Source organism: Drosophila navojoa, chromosome 3, assembly GCF_054131105.1.
Source record: "Drosophila navojoa isolate 15081-1374.11 chromosome 3, UAZ_NAV_1.0, whole genome shotgun sequence".
Classification (NCBI taxonomy): Eukaryota; Metazoa; Arthropoda; class Insecta; order Diptera; family Drosophilidae; genus Drosophila; species Drosophila navojoa.
Window position 1 is genome coordinate 29,561,427 of NC_142891.1, and position 15,857 is coordinate 29,577,283.

Sequence of the window (15,857 nt, forward strand, 5' to 3'; positions counted from 1 at the left end):
CCCATCTTGTACGACAATCCAATTGAGGTAATTTTTAATTTTTAAGTTAAAATAAATCACGGTAGCCGTTTAAAAACTTTCGAATGTATTTTGTAAGGTTGCGGCACTGAAATAAACACTTATTTATAACTGTGTTTTTGGTAACATCAAGTGCAAAAAGCTGTGCAGTTTGAGCTGCACATTAAAATTATCAATTTGTCTTGTGTACTTAATATTCTTTTGCTCAATAAAAGTTTCGTCCAAATCTTCATCGCTTATGTACATTTGTGACAACATTTTTGAAGCTTTTAACATATTGGCTCCATTTTCCGATGTTATTGATATGATTTGGCTCAAAGATATTTCGTACTTTTATAAAACATAAATAATTTCCTTAGCAAGATTTTTAGATTTGCTGGAGTCAGCTCCTTTAAGTTCCACCATGCCAAGAATTTCCCATTTTATTTCATTTTTATACCCTAAGCCCATTGAAAATGGGAGATCAGGGTATAATGGTTTTGTTGAAAGTATGTAACAGGAGAAGGAGGCGTGGCTGACCCCACAAAGTATATATATTCTTGATCAGGGCGACGAGCTGAGTCGATTTAGCCCTGTCCGTCTGTCTGTCCGTCCGTCCGTATGTATGAACGCGTCGATCGCAGAAGATATAAGAGCTAGGACTTCATTAAATTAAATGTTCGTATATAGCGCGCGCATATCGGGTTTATCACTAAAAAACGATAGCTCAATCCGATACTTTTTTATCGATAAAAAACCCTTTCGAAGATCACTTTTAAGCTGGAGCACTAACCAGAGAACACATAGACCGGACACGTAGTGCAAAGCGTTTTGCACACTTATTTTCAAGCATTGGTTCCCAGACCGTTCGTATTTGCTCGGCTCCTCACTTTTTAGGCTTGTGCTACTAAAATATGGGAACACAAAATCATTTCTCTTCATGCGCTCGACCGAGATGGTCGATTGTTAAACAAAAGATCCCTCTATGCTAAATGTTTCCCTTGCTCTCTCTCTCTCTCTCTCGATGCTCTCTGCTCTCTCAAATGTGTATATGTGTGTATGCATGTGAGCACAAGCAGCAGCTCTGAGCTGCCAGCTCACGAAAATTGAAATTTCTTCGCAGCAAGAACCCATGCCTTCCCTTCTGTGTGAAGAGTATACCGAACTTATCAAACCGTTTGCCAAGCTCGTACAAAATATGTATATGTGTTTTCGATTTTATTTGTGGAAAGGGTATGAAAGCGTTGGTGCTCATAGTGAAACTGCTTTCGCGACGAGCCTGCACGCACACACTCTCCCTTGCTACATGTACTATGAGCATTTGTATGCCTGTGTGCGAAGCTCTTGCTGCTAGTAGCAATTTTAAGTCCCAGCATTTGCATTTGGTTGATCTTGTGAAGAGTTCACATACATATGTATGTATGTATGTATGTATGTATGTATGTATATACATTTGATTGTGTGTGTATGAATGGGATCTGAATCGAACAATTATGGGATATCACTTGTAGAAGCATTTGTATGCCTATGTGCTTTTACATGTGCGTGTGTGTATGTGCCTGTGTGTATGCATGGGACGTGAACATTGGTGTGCATGTGTGTACGCATGGGACGAGAACATTGGCTGCCTACCTCAACTAAGAATTGTCTGAATGATTTTGGGTTCGAAATGAAGAGGCGCGCTTATAACTAAAGTGACAAGTGCATATGCCAATTCTTTTTAGAAGTTTTTTTTTTATTGGCATGCACCTGTATATGTATGTAACTATATGAACAGGTACAAAAGATCGAAAATCGCATCCCATTTGTATACTGAGCCAAATAAGGTACTAAACTTTTTTTTTTAATTCCTTCTGATAGCCAACCCACGATCATTAAAATTAAATCCAGGTGCTTAAATATAAGCGCGAGTTACCCGCCAGTAACTATACTACACACATACACATACAGTATGAGTTATTCGACGGTCACAGTGCCACAAAGAACTGGCATATGCACTTGTCACTTTAGTTAATCAGCTACTTACATAAATACATACATACATATGTATATATAAGCACGCCTCTTCAATTCGAACCCAAAATCATTCAGACAATTCTTAGTTGAGGTAGGCAGCCAATGTTCTCGTCCCATGCGTACACACATGCACACCAATGTTCACGTCCCATGCATACACACAGGCACATACACACACGCACATGTAAAAGCACATAGGCATACAAATGCTTCTACAAGTGATATCCCATAATTGTTCGATTCAGATCCCATTCATACACACACAATCAAATGTATATACATACATACATACATACATACATACATACATATGTATGTGAACTCTTCACAAGATCAACCAAATGCAAATGCTGGGACTTAAAATTGCTACTAGCAGCAAGAGCTTCGCACACAGGCATACAAATGCTCATAGTACATGTAGCAAGGGAGAGTGTGTGCGTGCAGGCTCGTCGCGAAAGCAGTTTCACTATGAGCACCAACGCTTTCATACCCTTTCCACAAATAATATCGAAAACACATATACATATTTTGTACGAGCTTGGCAAACGGTTTAAAGAGTTCGGTTTACTCTTCACACAGAAGGGAAGGCATGGGTTCTTGCTGCGAAGAAATTTCAATTTTCGTGAGCTGGCAGCTCAGAGCTGCTGCTTGTGCTCACATGCATACACACATATACACATTTGAGAGAGCAGAGAGCATCGAGAGAGAGAGAGAGCAAGGGAAACATTTAGCATAGAGGGATCTTTTGTTTAACAATCGACCATCTCGGTCGAGCGCATGAAGAGAAATGATTTTGTGTTCCCATATTTTAGTAGCACAAGCCTAAAAAGTGAGGAGCCGAGCAAATACGAACGGTCTGGGAACCAATGCTTGAAAATAAGTGTGCAAAACGCTTTGCACTACGTGTCCGGTCTATGTGTTCTCTGGTTAGTGGCTGGAGTCTCCAAATTTAAAATGTATATTAAGATGCATTTTATACAATTTCGATTTTTGTTAAAATCCACACACACCCCCACCCCCCCTTAATCCACCCCCTCACCATCATCTTTGTAAAAGTCGTATATCAAATAATAAAGACTTGTGCTTCGGTATACACATACATTTATGATTACGTTCTGAAAGTTTCATTACGATCGTACGTCCAGAAATTACATTATTCAACAAATAAGTTCTCATTATATTGCCAACACTGCAGCGTAACCAAAGCGCAAACGCCTGTATATGCGTGTGTGTGTGGGTATGCATGTGTTTATTTGTATGTGTATTTGTGTGCGTGTATTTGTTTGTATGCGTGTGTGCGTTTGTGTGTGCTAACTATTATTGAAATATCAGTTGTTTGTAGGCTTCAGGGGATCTCGTATTCGAGCAGTCTCGACTAGAGCTTTCTTGTTAGAAATAATCATGAAAAAGCTAGCATTTTGTATGAACGTGGCAAACGCTTTACAAATTGCGGTACACCCTTCACTTAAAAGGAAAGAGCTGGGATCGTCGCGAACAAAAATTTCAATTTTTGTGCGCGGCTGAGTGATGATTTCAGCGACCATAGAGAGCGAGAGAGAGGGACTGAGAGAGAGAGTAGAAAAAATGGCTCACAACTGTGCTCCATATGGAATTGGGACCATTTCGATTGAGCGCTCACATCACACTGTTTTTGTCGTGCAGTATTTTCACTGCTCGAACCTCCAGCGGCCGAGCCGAGCAAATACGAAGTATAACGGTCGCCCAACTTAACAGTTTCGAGCTGTAGAAAAATTTGTTCTACATGTCTAGTCTATGTGTTCTCTGGTCAGTGATACACTTTAACAAAATCATTATACTCTGATTTCCCTTTTTCAATGGGTTCAGAGTATAAAACACAGTTTAGCATTTCGAAGAGTTGATTCTTTAGTGTAAATTTACTTACATTTAGTACAGAAATATTGAACTTTTATTTGATATCAGCAACATGACTTGATATTTTAAATTTAAATACGTAACTACTAATACATATACAGAAAATATTAACAGCAAGATTTATAATGAGATACTGCAGTATATAAAGAAACCGATTAACTTGCTTAATTCTATTACCTATTAATTCTCCCGTAAACATAATTATAATAGGTAATATCATCGAGACAATATTATTTTGAATTTTTAGCTGCTTATTAAAGTAAAATATCTCAATCAATATACATAGAAAAACGGGAATAAAAAGAGAATTTGAAACATAGCATGATACGATATAACCTAAAACTGAAGCCATAAAAATGTGAACCCTACATCTAATATATTTATTTTGAGTTTCACGGTTACTACTGGACGAAAAGCGCGTAGTGGAGAAAAATAGTTCTTCTTGAGATACTCCAACACCGATAGGAACATTTGGCTCAACTTCTGGGTCTGAATAATCTTTTGCTGTACCATCTGTAATACAAGTATTAAATTTAACACTCGAAATGTATCTTGAGTTTGTAAATGAATTGGAAATAAAAGGAAACATTATGTATGTATATATACCGTGCATCACATGGCATATAAATAAATACATACATATGTACATATCCATTTATTTATTTATAATTACTAATGATATGGCATCATTTAATTCGGGATATACATAGTTCATACCCGTATTATTGGATTCAACTAATTTAACTCCTCCATTTAATTTTTCTAAACGGGCCTTGGCTGATTCCAGAATTTTTCTTCTTCGGGCTTCTCGTCTTAAGTCAGCGCCACTTAATTCGGAAGCTTGTCCTGTTCGCGATTCCATTTGACTTGAATTTAATTATTTTGAAAATTTTAACTGTATGACATTTAAAGTACTAATTACAAACATGAGCTTTGCAATTTTGTAGTTGGGCCAACATAGCGTCCACTATTAGCCTCAATCTTAAACATAACACTCTAAGCAGTGTTGCCAATCAACTTTTTTTGTTCATGCTCTTTCCCTCTCTCTTCTCTCTGCTCTCTTAAATATGTATATGTGTGTATTCATGTGAGTACAAGCAGAAGCTCACGAAAATTGAAATATCTTCGCAGCGAGCACCCATGTCTTCCCTTCTTTGTGAAGAGCATACCGAACTCTGCAAACCGTTAGAAAAGCTCGTACAAATATTTGCGTATTCATATCATCATTGTGAGCAAGAAACGCATACGATACAAGGAAAAGGGATTTAATTTGGACCTTTCATGTAATTACTCTAAGTCCATATTTATTTGAAGCTTTATAATAGATCAATATTAAAGCTATATGAATTATATCTCTTATCTAGTATTGGTTGAATTTAATATTAGTCTATTTCAGCGATTTTTTATAAGACATAAAGCTATCATAAATTAAAATATTTCAAATTTGTTTTCATTTGAGAGTTAAGCTAAACTATGAAGATGTTATTAAGAATATAAATCAGTGGATATTTTATATATTTTAGATATTTGCCCTAAAATAACTGCGATGGGATATCCTGCTCCGGACATTATTGAAGGCATTTACAGAAATCGCCTAGAGGATGTCACGTGCACGTGTCACTTTAGTTAGTCAGCTACTTTAATATAAGCGCGCCTCTTCAATTCAAACCCAAAATCATCGCACAATTCTAAGTTGTCGTAGGCACATTTAAAGGCAAAAAGGCATTCAAATGCTTCTACAATGATTACCCCATCATTTGTCAGCATCGCGGCCCCTTCGTACACACAATCAAACATATGTATGTATGTAAGTGTGAGTAGCTCACAAGATCTACCAAATGCGAATTCGGGGATCTGAAATTGCTACAGGCAGTAAGAGCTTCGCATACAGGCATACATATGCTCATACATGTATCAAGGGGCTGTAGTCTGCGTGTGCCCGATCGTCGCGAAAACATTTTTATTATGAACACCATGATCTTGGCAAACGATTATAAACACCACGATCTTGGCAAACGATTTGAAGAGTTCGGTATACTATACACAGAAGGGTAGACATGGGTTCTTGCTGCTGCTTGTGCTCACATGCATATTACACACATATACACATTTGAAAGAGCAGAGAGCATCGAGAGAGAGAGAGAGAGAGCAAGGGAAACATTGAGCATAAAGGGATCTTTTGTTAAACATTTGACCATCTCGGTCGAGCGCCTGAAGCGAAATGATTGTGCTTTCGTATATTTTCGTAGATCGAACCTAAAAGTGAGGCGCCAAGCGAATCCAAAGCTGTCTGGGGTGCTAAAGTCCCAGAAAAAGTGCGCATAAAGCTTTCCACTAGTTGTCTAGTCTCTGTGCTCTCTGGTTAGTGGTTTACCGAAGAGTTTTTTTTATGGTTTTTGCATTGTCGAGGATACCTGCGTTCGGTTTACAAAATTTGTTAAAATAGGCCAAAGCTGTCTTAAAAATATTAAAATATTTTGACACTTCACAGAACCAGCAAATAGGGATAAACTTAAAAAATTATTTAAAATGTATTATATATTTACATATGTATATCAAAATTTTACTGCAATTTTAGTTATTTCACGAAATTATTGGAAAAAAATTAAACAAATTCAGGTACTGATCAAATGGAAAATATTCTGTAAATATCCTGAAATATTAAAATAGTAACTAAACAGATTACAAAATGAGTCAATAACGTTTTTCATTCATTAAGTTCCTTAAACTAATTCAAAACACTTCGATATATAAGTAACTCTATTTAACATCGCAAGCAGATTGACTCACCCTGTGAATTTCATTCACATTATTGACAGATAACTCGAGAATTTAACTAAAAGTGCATGGGCAGTTCGTCCAGTTTTTTAATATACTTTATGATCGTAAGCTAGTTATTTCAAATACTCTATTTGTGATTAATTAGTTAATGTATGTATGAGCGATCATAAATTAAATTAAACTCCTATAAAGAAAATGTTGACAATTCTAAATCAAATAATCCTAATGAAAACAGTCCAAAATTGAATCAAATCTGTGTTATACTTAAAAAAGGCGATATAAAGAAGTTGGAGCGTGTTGCATGTATGTATGTATATACATTTATGTGCTTTATAACATGTATATACATATACATATCTAATATATTATATATATGTACGTACTGGAGTGCTGGAAAAGGTCCTGTTCTTTTGTGTATTAAGTATTTGTTGATATTCGATGCTGCAAGACATACGTATGTATATGTACAAACTTAATGTTTTGTTCGAACTTATATTGAGGATGACGGCTTATGTATGCATAAATACATATTTATATGTACATACATATTGTGAGCGTGTATAGTTAACTATGTACGTATATATATGTATATTTATGCACAACACATACTGTGTTATGTACTTTGGCAGGCGATATACACTCATACATATGCCTGTGTATGTTGCAGAGTGTATTATTATGTTAATGTATATTATTTATTTACATTGCAGGTTGTTTATAATTTATTGTTGAAAACGAAAGTACATGAGCCATTTTAGTTTGTATATGAGCGTAGACATAAGTATGGATTATAGTAGCTCAATGTAAGTAGGCGTCAAATTTAAAATAATTTATAATTTAATTTATTCAACTTCAGCTTATAGTTGGGTTCGATATATTTAGCTTATTAAAACATATTTAGCTTATAAACATATAAACAAAATTGTATGCAAATGTAGAATAAGTACATAAGAAAACATATAAACAAAATTTTATGCAAATGTAGAATGGGTACATTGGCTTAAAAATTTTTTTATAAGTTGATTGTACTTCTATTATACTAAATAAATTTTTGCACAAATATCCTTATACACAATTTTAAAATTGTTTAATCGTTTAATTCTTAAGCCAAAAAAAAAATTATTCTGTTTATCTGACTGATGTATAATATAGGATACTTACAGTTTTTAGTTCATCCTCATATCAATTCCAGGCTCAAAATAAATTTAATTAAAGTATTACAATTTAAAAAATCTCGAGGTATAATCAAAATATTTTATCAAGCAGGCTTATAATAAATAAACTTATTATTATTATTTTTTTTTTGGACGTTTGAAAGTAAAACTAACTTCTTTTAATCCTCTTTTTCAGGTACTGCATGTTTTCACTAAAAATGGTTCATACAATAACGCTTGTCATAAAATTATTGATATGAAGGGAAAAATAAATAATGAAAAAGAAATCAAAACAAATAGTTATAATAATATTAAAATTTTAATTTTTAAAAGACAATATCATATTTGGAGACTAATATGGCAAACACAATATCCATAATGTCCAATGCGTTACGAAATGTTGTGAGCAAGAAACGCATACGATACAAGGAAAAGGGATTTAATTTGGACCTTTCATGTAATTACTCTAAGTGCATATTTATTTGAAGCTTTATAATAGATCAATATTAAAGCTATATGAATTATTTCTCTTATCTAGTATTGGTTGAATTCAATATTAGTCTATTTCAGCGATTTTTTATAAGACATAAAGCTATCATAAATTCAAATATTTCAAATTTGTTTTCATTTGAGAGTTAAGCTAAACTATGAAGATGTTATTAAGAATATAAATCAGTGGATATTTTATATATTTTAGATATTTGCCCTAAAATAATTGCGATGGGATATCCTGCTCCGGACATTATTGAAGGCATTTACAGAAATCGCCTAGAGGATGTTTATAAATTTATGGAAGAAAATCATGGAGGGCATTACAGAATATACAACCTGTGCCAAGAACGGAGTTATGACATTAACAAATTTCACGGGGTAGAATATACGAAATTTAATATGTTCAAGCTACATTTATATATATTTATTTACAGAATGTTGCAACATACCCGTTCGAGGATCACAATCCTCCTCCGATTGTATTGATGCAACGTTTTTGCCAAGACGTTGAATCCTGGCTTAATAGAGATCCATTAAATGTTGTAGCTGTGCATTGTAAAGCTGGAAAAGGAAGAACCGGTAAGAAATAATAAATTATAGCTGAACGAACGTTAGCATATTAACATCAGGTATTTTTTTTTTTACACTGAACCCATTTTCAATGAGAAATCCGGGAATAATAGTTTTGTTAAAAGTGTAACAGACAGAAGGAGGCATGGCAGACCCAATAAAGAGACATAGGAGACCCAATACGGTATATACAGCTGCGAAATATAAAAAAAACACTTGCATATGCACAGTTTAAGAAGTTCCCCTAATTACATTTATGAATGTATTTATCTACTTTTTGCTTTAATATAAGCGGAAAACAATTCATTATTGCAAAAAACAAAAGTCGAAAAATTGATGAAAAAAAATAGCACCACTTATTAATTTTGCGCTAAAAATTATTCAAAAAATAAAAATGAGTAAAAAGTTTGAACTTATAGTCAATGACAAATGAAAATAAATATACTCCATCAAGTTTAGTATTTGTTTGTTTTGGCTTTGTTAGCAATTAAGGCTGCACAACGCTTAGGCATGGATTCAATCAAGTCCTGGCATCGTTTAAAAGGAATTTCAGCTCAGGACTCCTGAACGACTTCCCAAAACTTTGCATTACTTGTATTAGATTCAAAAAAATTAATTTCTGTCTTCCGTCACAAAGTTTCGATCAAAGTTAGGTCCGCCGACTGCGTTGGCCAGTCGATTAAATTCTCCTGAAACCATTCCTTCGCGTTGTTTCTGGTGTGTTAGGGGTCATTGTCTTGCTGGATGACCAATTTTAGTGGTATATTGTATCTAGCGTCACTTATTCCAACATATGTCGGTCAATTATGGTTTTGATCCAATAAATTAGGCCTACACCATAGTACGAAAAGCAGCCTCATACCATTACACTTGATCCTCTATATTTAATGGTTTTTGTTGTACATCTTGGGTTGAGTTTCGAGTTCTTTCCACGAAGGACCGCGATCCTTTTCCATTAAACACTACCACCTTACTTTCATCAGTCTAAAATATGCTTCTCTACTCCTGCTTCGACCAATTAATATGTTTCTTTGCGAACGCCACCCGTTTGGAAATGTGTTTTATATTGAAATATGGTATTATTCTTGAACGGCGAGTGTTAAAATCGTAAAGTTTTAAGTGTTTCCGTACTTTTTGGTCCCTTGCTGATATGTTTAGGTCCTTTTTAGTTGAGTAGCCGACTTAAAAGGATCCTTTTTACTGTCGCAAATGAGTCGAGTGACATGATATTGGGTCAGAACTCAACGCCGTTCGCGCTTTTCATCACTTTTTTTTATAGATTAATGCGTTGTGGATCATTTTCAATGCTTTCCACGACCCATTTTTTGCAGATTTTTACAAACTTTTAAATTTTTTTAATCAAAATAGATATATAATCAACAGATCTAATCAATTAGTGATTTTAAGGGTTTTTTTTATGTGCGTGATATACACGGACCTAGGAAACAAAATTTCAAGTCTCTAAGCTCTTATATCTTCGGAGATCGACGCGTTCATATGTAAATACGGACGGACGGACAGACAGACGGACAGGGCCAAATCGACTCAGCTCGTCGCCCTGATCAAGAATATATAGACTTTGTGGGGTCTGCCACGCCTCCTTCTGCCTGTTACATACTGTTGACAAAACCATTATACCCTGATTTCCCATTTTAAAATGGGTTCAGGGTATAAAAAGTAGATCAATACATTGATAAATGTAGCTAGAACTTCTTAAACCTTGCATTTGCAATTGGTGCTATTCTATATGTGCGTGAGTTTGTTTGTATGCGTGTGTGTGTTTTTTTTTATACCCTGAACCCATTTAAAATTGGAAATCAGGGTATAATGGTTTTGTGTAAAAGTATGTAACAGGCAGAAGGAATCATCGCAGACCCCATAAAGTATATATATTCTTGATCAGCACGACGATCTGAGTCGATATAGCCCTGTCCGTCCGTCCGTATGAACGCCGAGATCTCAGAATATAAGAGCTAGAGAGCTGAAATTTTGTGTGCATACTCGTGTACCATACGCATTACGAGTGTGCTTTATTTTTTCGATAGCCCATCCGATAACTTTTTTATCGAGAATAATTGAAAAATTGATTTTGTTTTTTGAGCCTCATTGGAGTACTGTTAGACGTGGAGACTTCAGATTTACTATGTATATACATATGATGAATACAAACATTTTGTAATCAACAGAATTTGGATACCACGCCCCCTTCGCCTCCAATTTGTAAAAAACGTATATCAAGTAATAGAGACTTGTGCTTTGAAATGTACACACATTTTGACCATATAATTCATTAAGATCGTATGTTTACAAAAGAAGTTATTCACTAAGTAAATTCTCATACTATTGCCCACACTGCTGCGCAGCCCAAACGCAGTCGTTGCTTACTGCGCAGTTAGCAGAGCGCGGGCGCGTGAGGGTGGATGCATGTGTATGTATGTGTGCGTGCATAAAAGAAGTGCAGAATGATAAGAATATCAGCTTGGAGGGTTCAGGGTATCTCCTAGTCGAGCAGTCTCGACTAGAGTCTTCTTACTTGTTTTTTTTTTTTTTTTTTTTTTTGCTTACCTAAATGAGTAAAAGCAGTTCTCGTTGAATAGTAAACATTACATATTGGCGATCCTGGGACTGTGGTTATTCATTCCACTCTATTCTTAACACTGATATTTATTGAACAAAAAAGTTTAATCTTGTTTTAAAGTCTAGAGCTACAAAATTTCGTTTATTGAAGATACTGTAATTTACAGATTTTGTAATTTACAGATCTTGTAATAAACATGTTTCCAGTACGAGAGACTTGTGATAGTTTCACCTCAAAAATATTTATTTAGCAAATAAGCTCTCATAATATTGCATACTCTGCAGACATAAGGTTTCAGAGTACTTTGTATTTGCTCGGCTCTTCACTTTTAGGCTCGGGCTACTAAAAATTTGGAAACACAAAATCATTTTTCTTCATGCGTTCGGCCGAGATGGTCGACTATTGAACAAAAGATGCTTCTATGCTCAATGTATCCCTTGCTCGTTCTCTCCATGCTCTCTCTCACCAAATTTCTTTGCGTTCGACTACCGTTCTTCTTTTCTATTTGAAGAGTATACCTAACTCTTCAAATCGTTTACCATGCGAGAGGGTATGAAAGCGTTGATGCGCATAATGAAAATGTTTTCTAGACGAGCATGCATACACTTACAGTCCCTTGCTACATGTATGAGCATTTGTATGCCTATATGTGAAGCTTTATCTACCTGTAGCAATTTTAAAGCCCAGGATTTTCATTTCGCCGATCTTGTGAAGTGCTCACATACACACATACAATTGCTTAAAAACATTAAGTTTATAATATATATAATCAACATAAAGTAAAGTTAAAGCTCACGAACCTATTCAAATAAGCCAAAATATATCAAACAAGAAGACTCTAGTCGACTAGACTACTCGAAGAGAATTTACTTGTCGAATAATTTCTCTTGTAGTTCAACTATATTCATGAAACTTTCAACACGTGATTTTTCAATAAGCTAGAGCTGGACCTTCCAAATTTTAAATGTAGACCTATATGTATTTTATATAATTTCGATTTTTGTTGTAATTTACTCTCCGCCCCCTCACCTCTACCTATGTAAAAAGCGTATTTCAAATACTAGAAGCTTGTGCTTTGGCATATACACGCTTTTATTGTTATGATAACATAGCTCATCAACAAGAAAAGTTATTAGGCAATTAATTTTCTATAGTAAGTCACACTGCATCCAATGCGTGTTTATGCTTGCATCTCTATCCTTTTCTGTGTGTATGCTTCTTGTGAAGGCAGAAAGACTCGGAAGGATTATTGTAAAATATCAATTCTTTGAAGCGTTTAGGGGATTTCGTAGTCGAGAAGTCTCGACTAGAGCTTTCTTGACACCGTGAACCCATTGAAAATGAGAAATCAGGGTATAATGTTTTTGTTGAAATATAACAGGCAGAAGGAGGCGTGGAAGACTCAACGAAGCATATGTATTCTTGATCAGGGCGACGAGCTGAGTCGATTTAGCCCTGTCCGTCTGTCCGTATGCTTGAACGCGTCGATCCTAAAAGATATAAAGCTACATATTAATATTTGTTTCCTAGGTCCGTGTACGTGTGTATAACGCGCATATCGAGTTTTTCTTCGAAAATCGATAACTAATCCCGTCATTTTGTTCTCGATTAAAAACATAAGCGAAAATTAGTAATAAATGTATATCTGTTACATCTTTTGCGCTAGAGTTGCCAAATTATGTAAATTCATATGTACTTTATGGAATTTTGTTTTTTGTTAAAATTTACCCCCATCAAATATTAGAGACTTGTACTTTGGCCAATGCATTCATTTCAATGTTATAATCACGATATGAAGATAGTCCATCCACAAAGTAAGTTATTAAACAATTAAGATCCTGTAGCAAGCTCACACTGCAGCCAATGCTTGTTTATGCGTGCGTGTCTATACGCCTGTGTGTGTTTCTTGTGTAAGCAGAAAGACGCAAATAATTATTGAAATATCAGTGCGTCAAAGGGTTCAGGGGATCTCGAGAGATTGCTCGACTATGCTCGACTTTCTTACTTGGTCTTTCTTACTTTTCTTATGTATATCAACGCGTGCGATTGTTTAAATTGCTTATGAACAGAAAGTTTCCAATAACATTATCCGACGTACATACAGTATAAAATTACGTATATACATAAATGGAAAAATGTATTCTTGCGAAGCTTAACATATTGCAAATGCCTCCTTGTATAGTCTCCCACGGTCAAATAACGATTAGATTCTTTACCGTTTCAAATGTGTCAAAATGTGTTTTATTTATATTAAACAATTTATTAATTAGAAAAATAGGCAAATTTATAAGCTGATTTTTCGGAAAGATCGTACTTTGTATGCTGAGCCCTTTACTGTTTTTTTTTTAGAAGCGTTCAATATTGAGCGTACTTAAAAATGTATTGGTCTCAATTTAATATTCTTACGAACTGATAAAAATATTTTGGATTTATGAATTTCCGAAAAATCTATGAAATGCGTAATCGGAAATTATATTTTTTTAAATAAAATAAAATAAAATGAAAAACATATCGATTTGTAAGTTTTGCAAGCCATTATCGTTTTATAATTTTAAAATATGTTTAATCAACAGGTACCATGATATGTGCATACTTGGTTCATAGTAAGTTCTTGAATACAGCAGATGAAGCCTTGGCTTTTTATGATGAAAAGCGTACAATAGATCGGAAAGGTGTTACAATTCCATCGCAACGTAGATATGTTCAGTATTATTCAAATTTAATCCCAGATATACATTATGAAGTAGTCAGTCTTTACGTAAGTAACATATATACTTTCTAACTATCAGCACTTTAAACAATACTTTTGTAGATTTCTGAAATCCGTTTTTCTGAGGCAAATTACTTGCATAATATTGGTACAGTGCAATGTTCAATTTCCGATAGGAAAGAGTTTACACCAGAGAAACTTACGGCGCATGTAAGTATGTTGATTTATTTATAAGCCATATTTAAAATTTGTATACCCTGATTCCATTGAATATGTTAAATCAGAGTATAATGGTAGAAGGAGTGATAGAACTCATTAGGTCTATACAGTGACGAGCAAAACAGTAACACGAATTTAATGTTGCAACTCAAGGGTCTGTATTTTCGCTTCTACTCTATAGATGTTCAAGATCCTAATTTTATTTTATTAGTACAATGCTTAGCTGTCTTATCGGAAAATTTGAAAATTCGGCCTAGCGATTCCAGTCTGTTGGCTGTAACAAGACAGTAAGGCAAACTGTCAAGCGCGGTGGCTGCTCTCTTATGGTTTAACAAAGATTGTTTTGAGGCCTTGGTTTTAATCGATGGAATAACGTTTCTGGAGTAATGCCTGATCATTTTACAAAAGAATTTGGGAACATACATTTACAACTGAAAAATGTAGAGCAATGACTCAAAGAACGCGTCCTATTGAATTTCATTGAAAATATATGGAGCAGCAAACCCTTCTGAAATGGCATTAATGAACTAAAAAAATGAAAAGGGCATAGATTCATTATTAAACAAGTAAGAACGTTGCAGTCGGGCGTTACCGACTGCGGAATAGTCATTCACACCCCATTAGCAATTTGGTAGTCAAGTTTTGCTCTAATACTGTAGAAAATTCAGGTTTTCTCGACTTGCCTCACCCCTACTGAACGTAGACACTTTCTTTTTGGTCAGCTCATAGAAAAATTTGAGTTCTTACACTAAAAAAAATGTGAAAATTACAGGGTAAAGAGGCGTAACAAATATTTTTGGGACATCCATAGAGGAGATTACTAGTAACCAGAGCTCGCAAATGAGAGTTGATCGTTTTTTCGTATATGCTTTGCTTCGTAACATAACCCAAAAAATTGTGCAGACACCATCTCGCTCTGAGCGGCTCTCTTTGTTTTGCTTAGAATAGGTTTCGGTCAGACGCATTGCAATGACGTAAGTCGTGTGACGCTCTCAAATGAGTGTCGCGTAAAGACTAATACGATTTTCGCTCACCTAATGACTCTCAGCAAAAGACAGCTTGACTAAACAACTCAAAAGAAATGATCTTTGCTTTCGTGTACATGTAAATACATACATGCGTACATTCATATAAATGCCAAAGAACACAAGCATAGCGTGTAATTACCCATACAAACGCAAAAGACAGTTTGCTTCATTTATTTAGTTTAACTCAAGATATGAAAACAGAAAAACCTGTCTCGTCTAAGAGCGCTAATAAAAAATATGCTCGATTGCTGTTAGCTAACAGATAACAATTTGTTATGAAAAGTGGATATTTAGATGCCGAACACGATTTGCGACCATTCCAATTAGTCCAGATAGTACCACGGACGGTCTCTTCATCTTCTAGGACTCGAATCAATCTTGGAACCAGGAGTTATCGCGCATGAGCCTTCAAGGTGGAG

General features: G+C 35.0%; 2 protein-coding genes and 1 long non-coding RNA gene across 9 annotated transcripts in view; 2 read left to right on the forward strand and 1 right to left on the reverse strand.

The window, feature by feature from the left end:
* LOC149091978 (uncharacterized) overlaps positions 1–15,857 on the forward strand; it is a 192,948-nt gene that overhangs the window by 101,319 nt on the left and 75,772 nt on the right. The window lies entirely within an intron of this gene.
* Positions 3,928–4,869, reverse strand: l(2)SH0834 (lethal (2) SH0834). The gene is made up of 2 exons (XM_030390112.2): positions 4,624–4,869; positions 3,928–4,419 (listed from the first exon to the last, which is right to left on the reverse strand). Exons 1-2 carry the CDS (start codon positions 4,766–4,768, stop codon positions 3,941–3,943), a joined length of 624 nt encoding a protein of 207 aa, XP_030245972.1. The 5' UTR covers positions 4,769–4,869; the 3' UTR covers positions 3,928–3,940.
* Pten (phosphatase and tensin-like protein) overlaps positions 6,668–15,857 on the forward strand; it is a 34,360-nt gene continuing 25,170 nt past the window's right edge. For 5 of the 7 annotated variants that reach the window (XR_016196431.1, XR_016196430.1, XM_089257665.1 and 2 more), the window contains exons 1-6: positions 6,668–6,791; positions 8,038–8,298; positions 8,539–8,711; positions 8,768–8,912; positions 14,055–14,239; positions 14,294–14,401. Coding sequence is in view for 5 of the 7 variants with exons in the window: in XM_089257665.1 (XP_089113791.1) it covers positions 8,199–8,298; positions 8,539–8,711; positions 8,768–8,912; positions 14,055–14,239; positions 14,294–14,401 (711 nt within the window). In the remaining 2 variants the exon portion in view is untranslated. Of the gene's footprint in view, positions 6,991–7,397; positions 7,491–8,037; positions 8,299–8,538; positions 8,712–8,767; positions 8,913–14,054; positions 14,240–14,293; positions 14,402–15,857 lie in introns of those variants that run through there. The other 2 variants (XM_089257667.1, XM_089257668.1) reach the window with 2 other exon arrangements.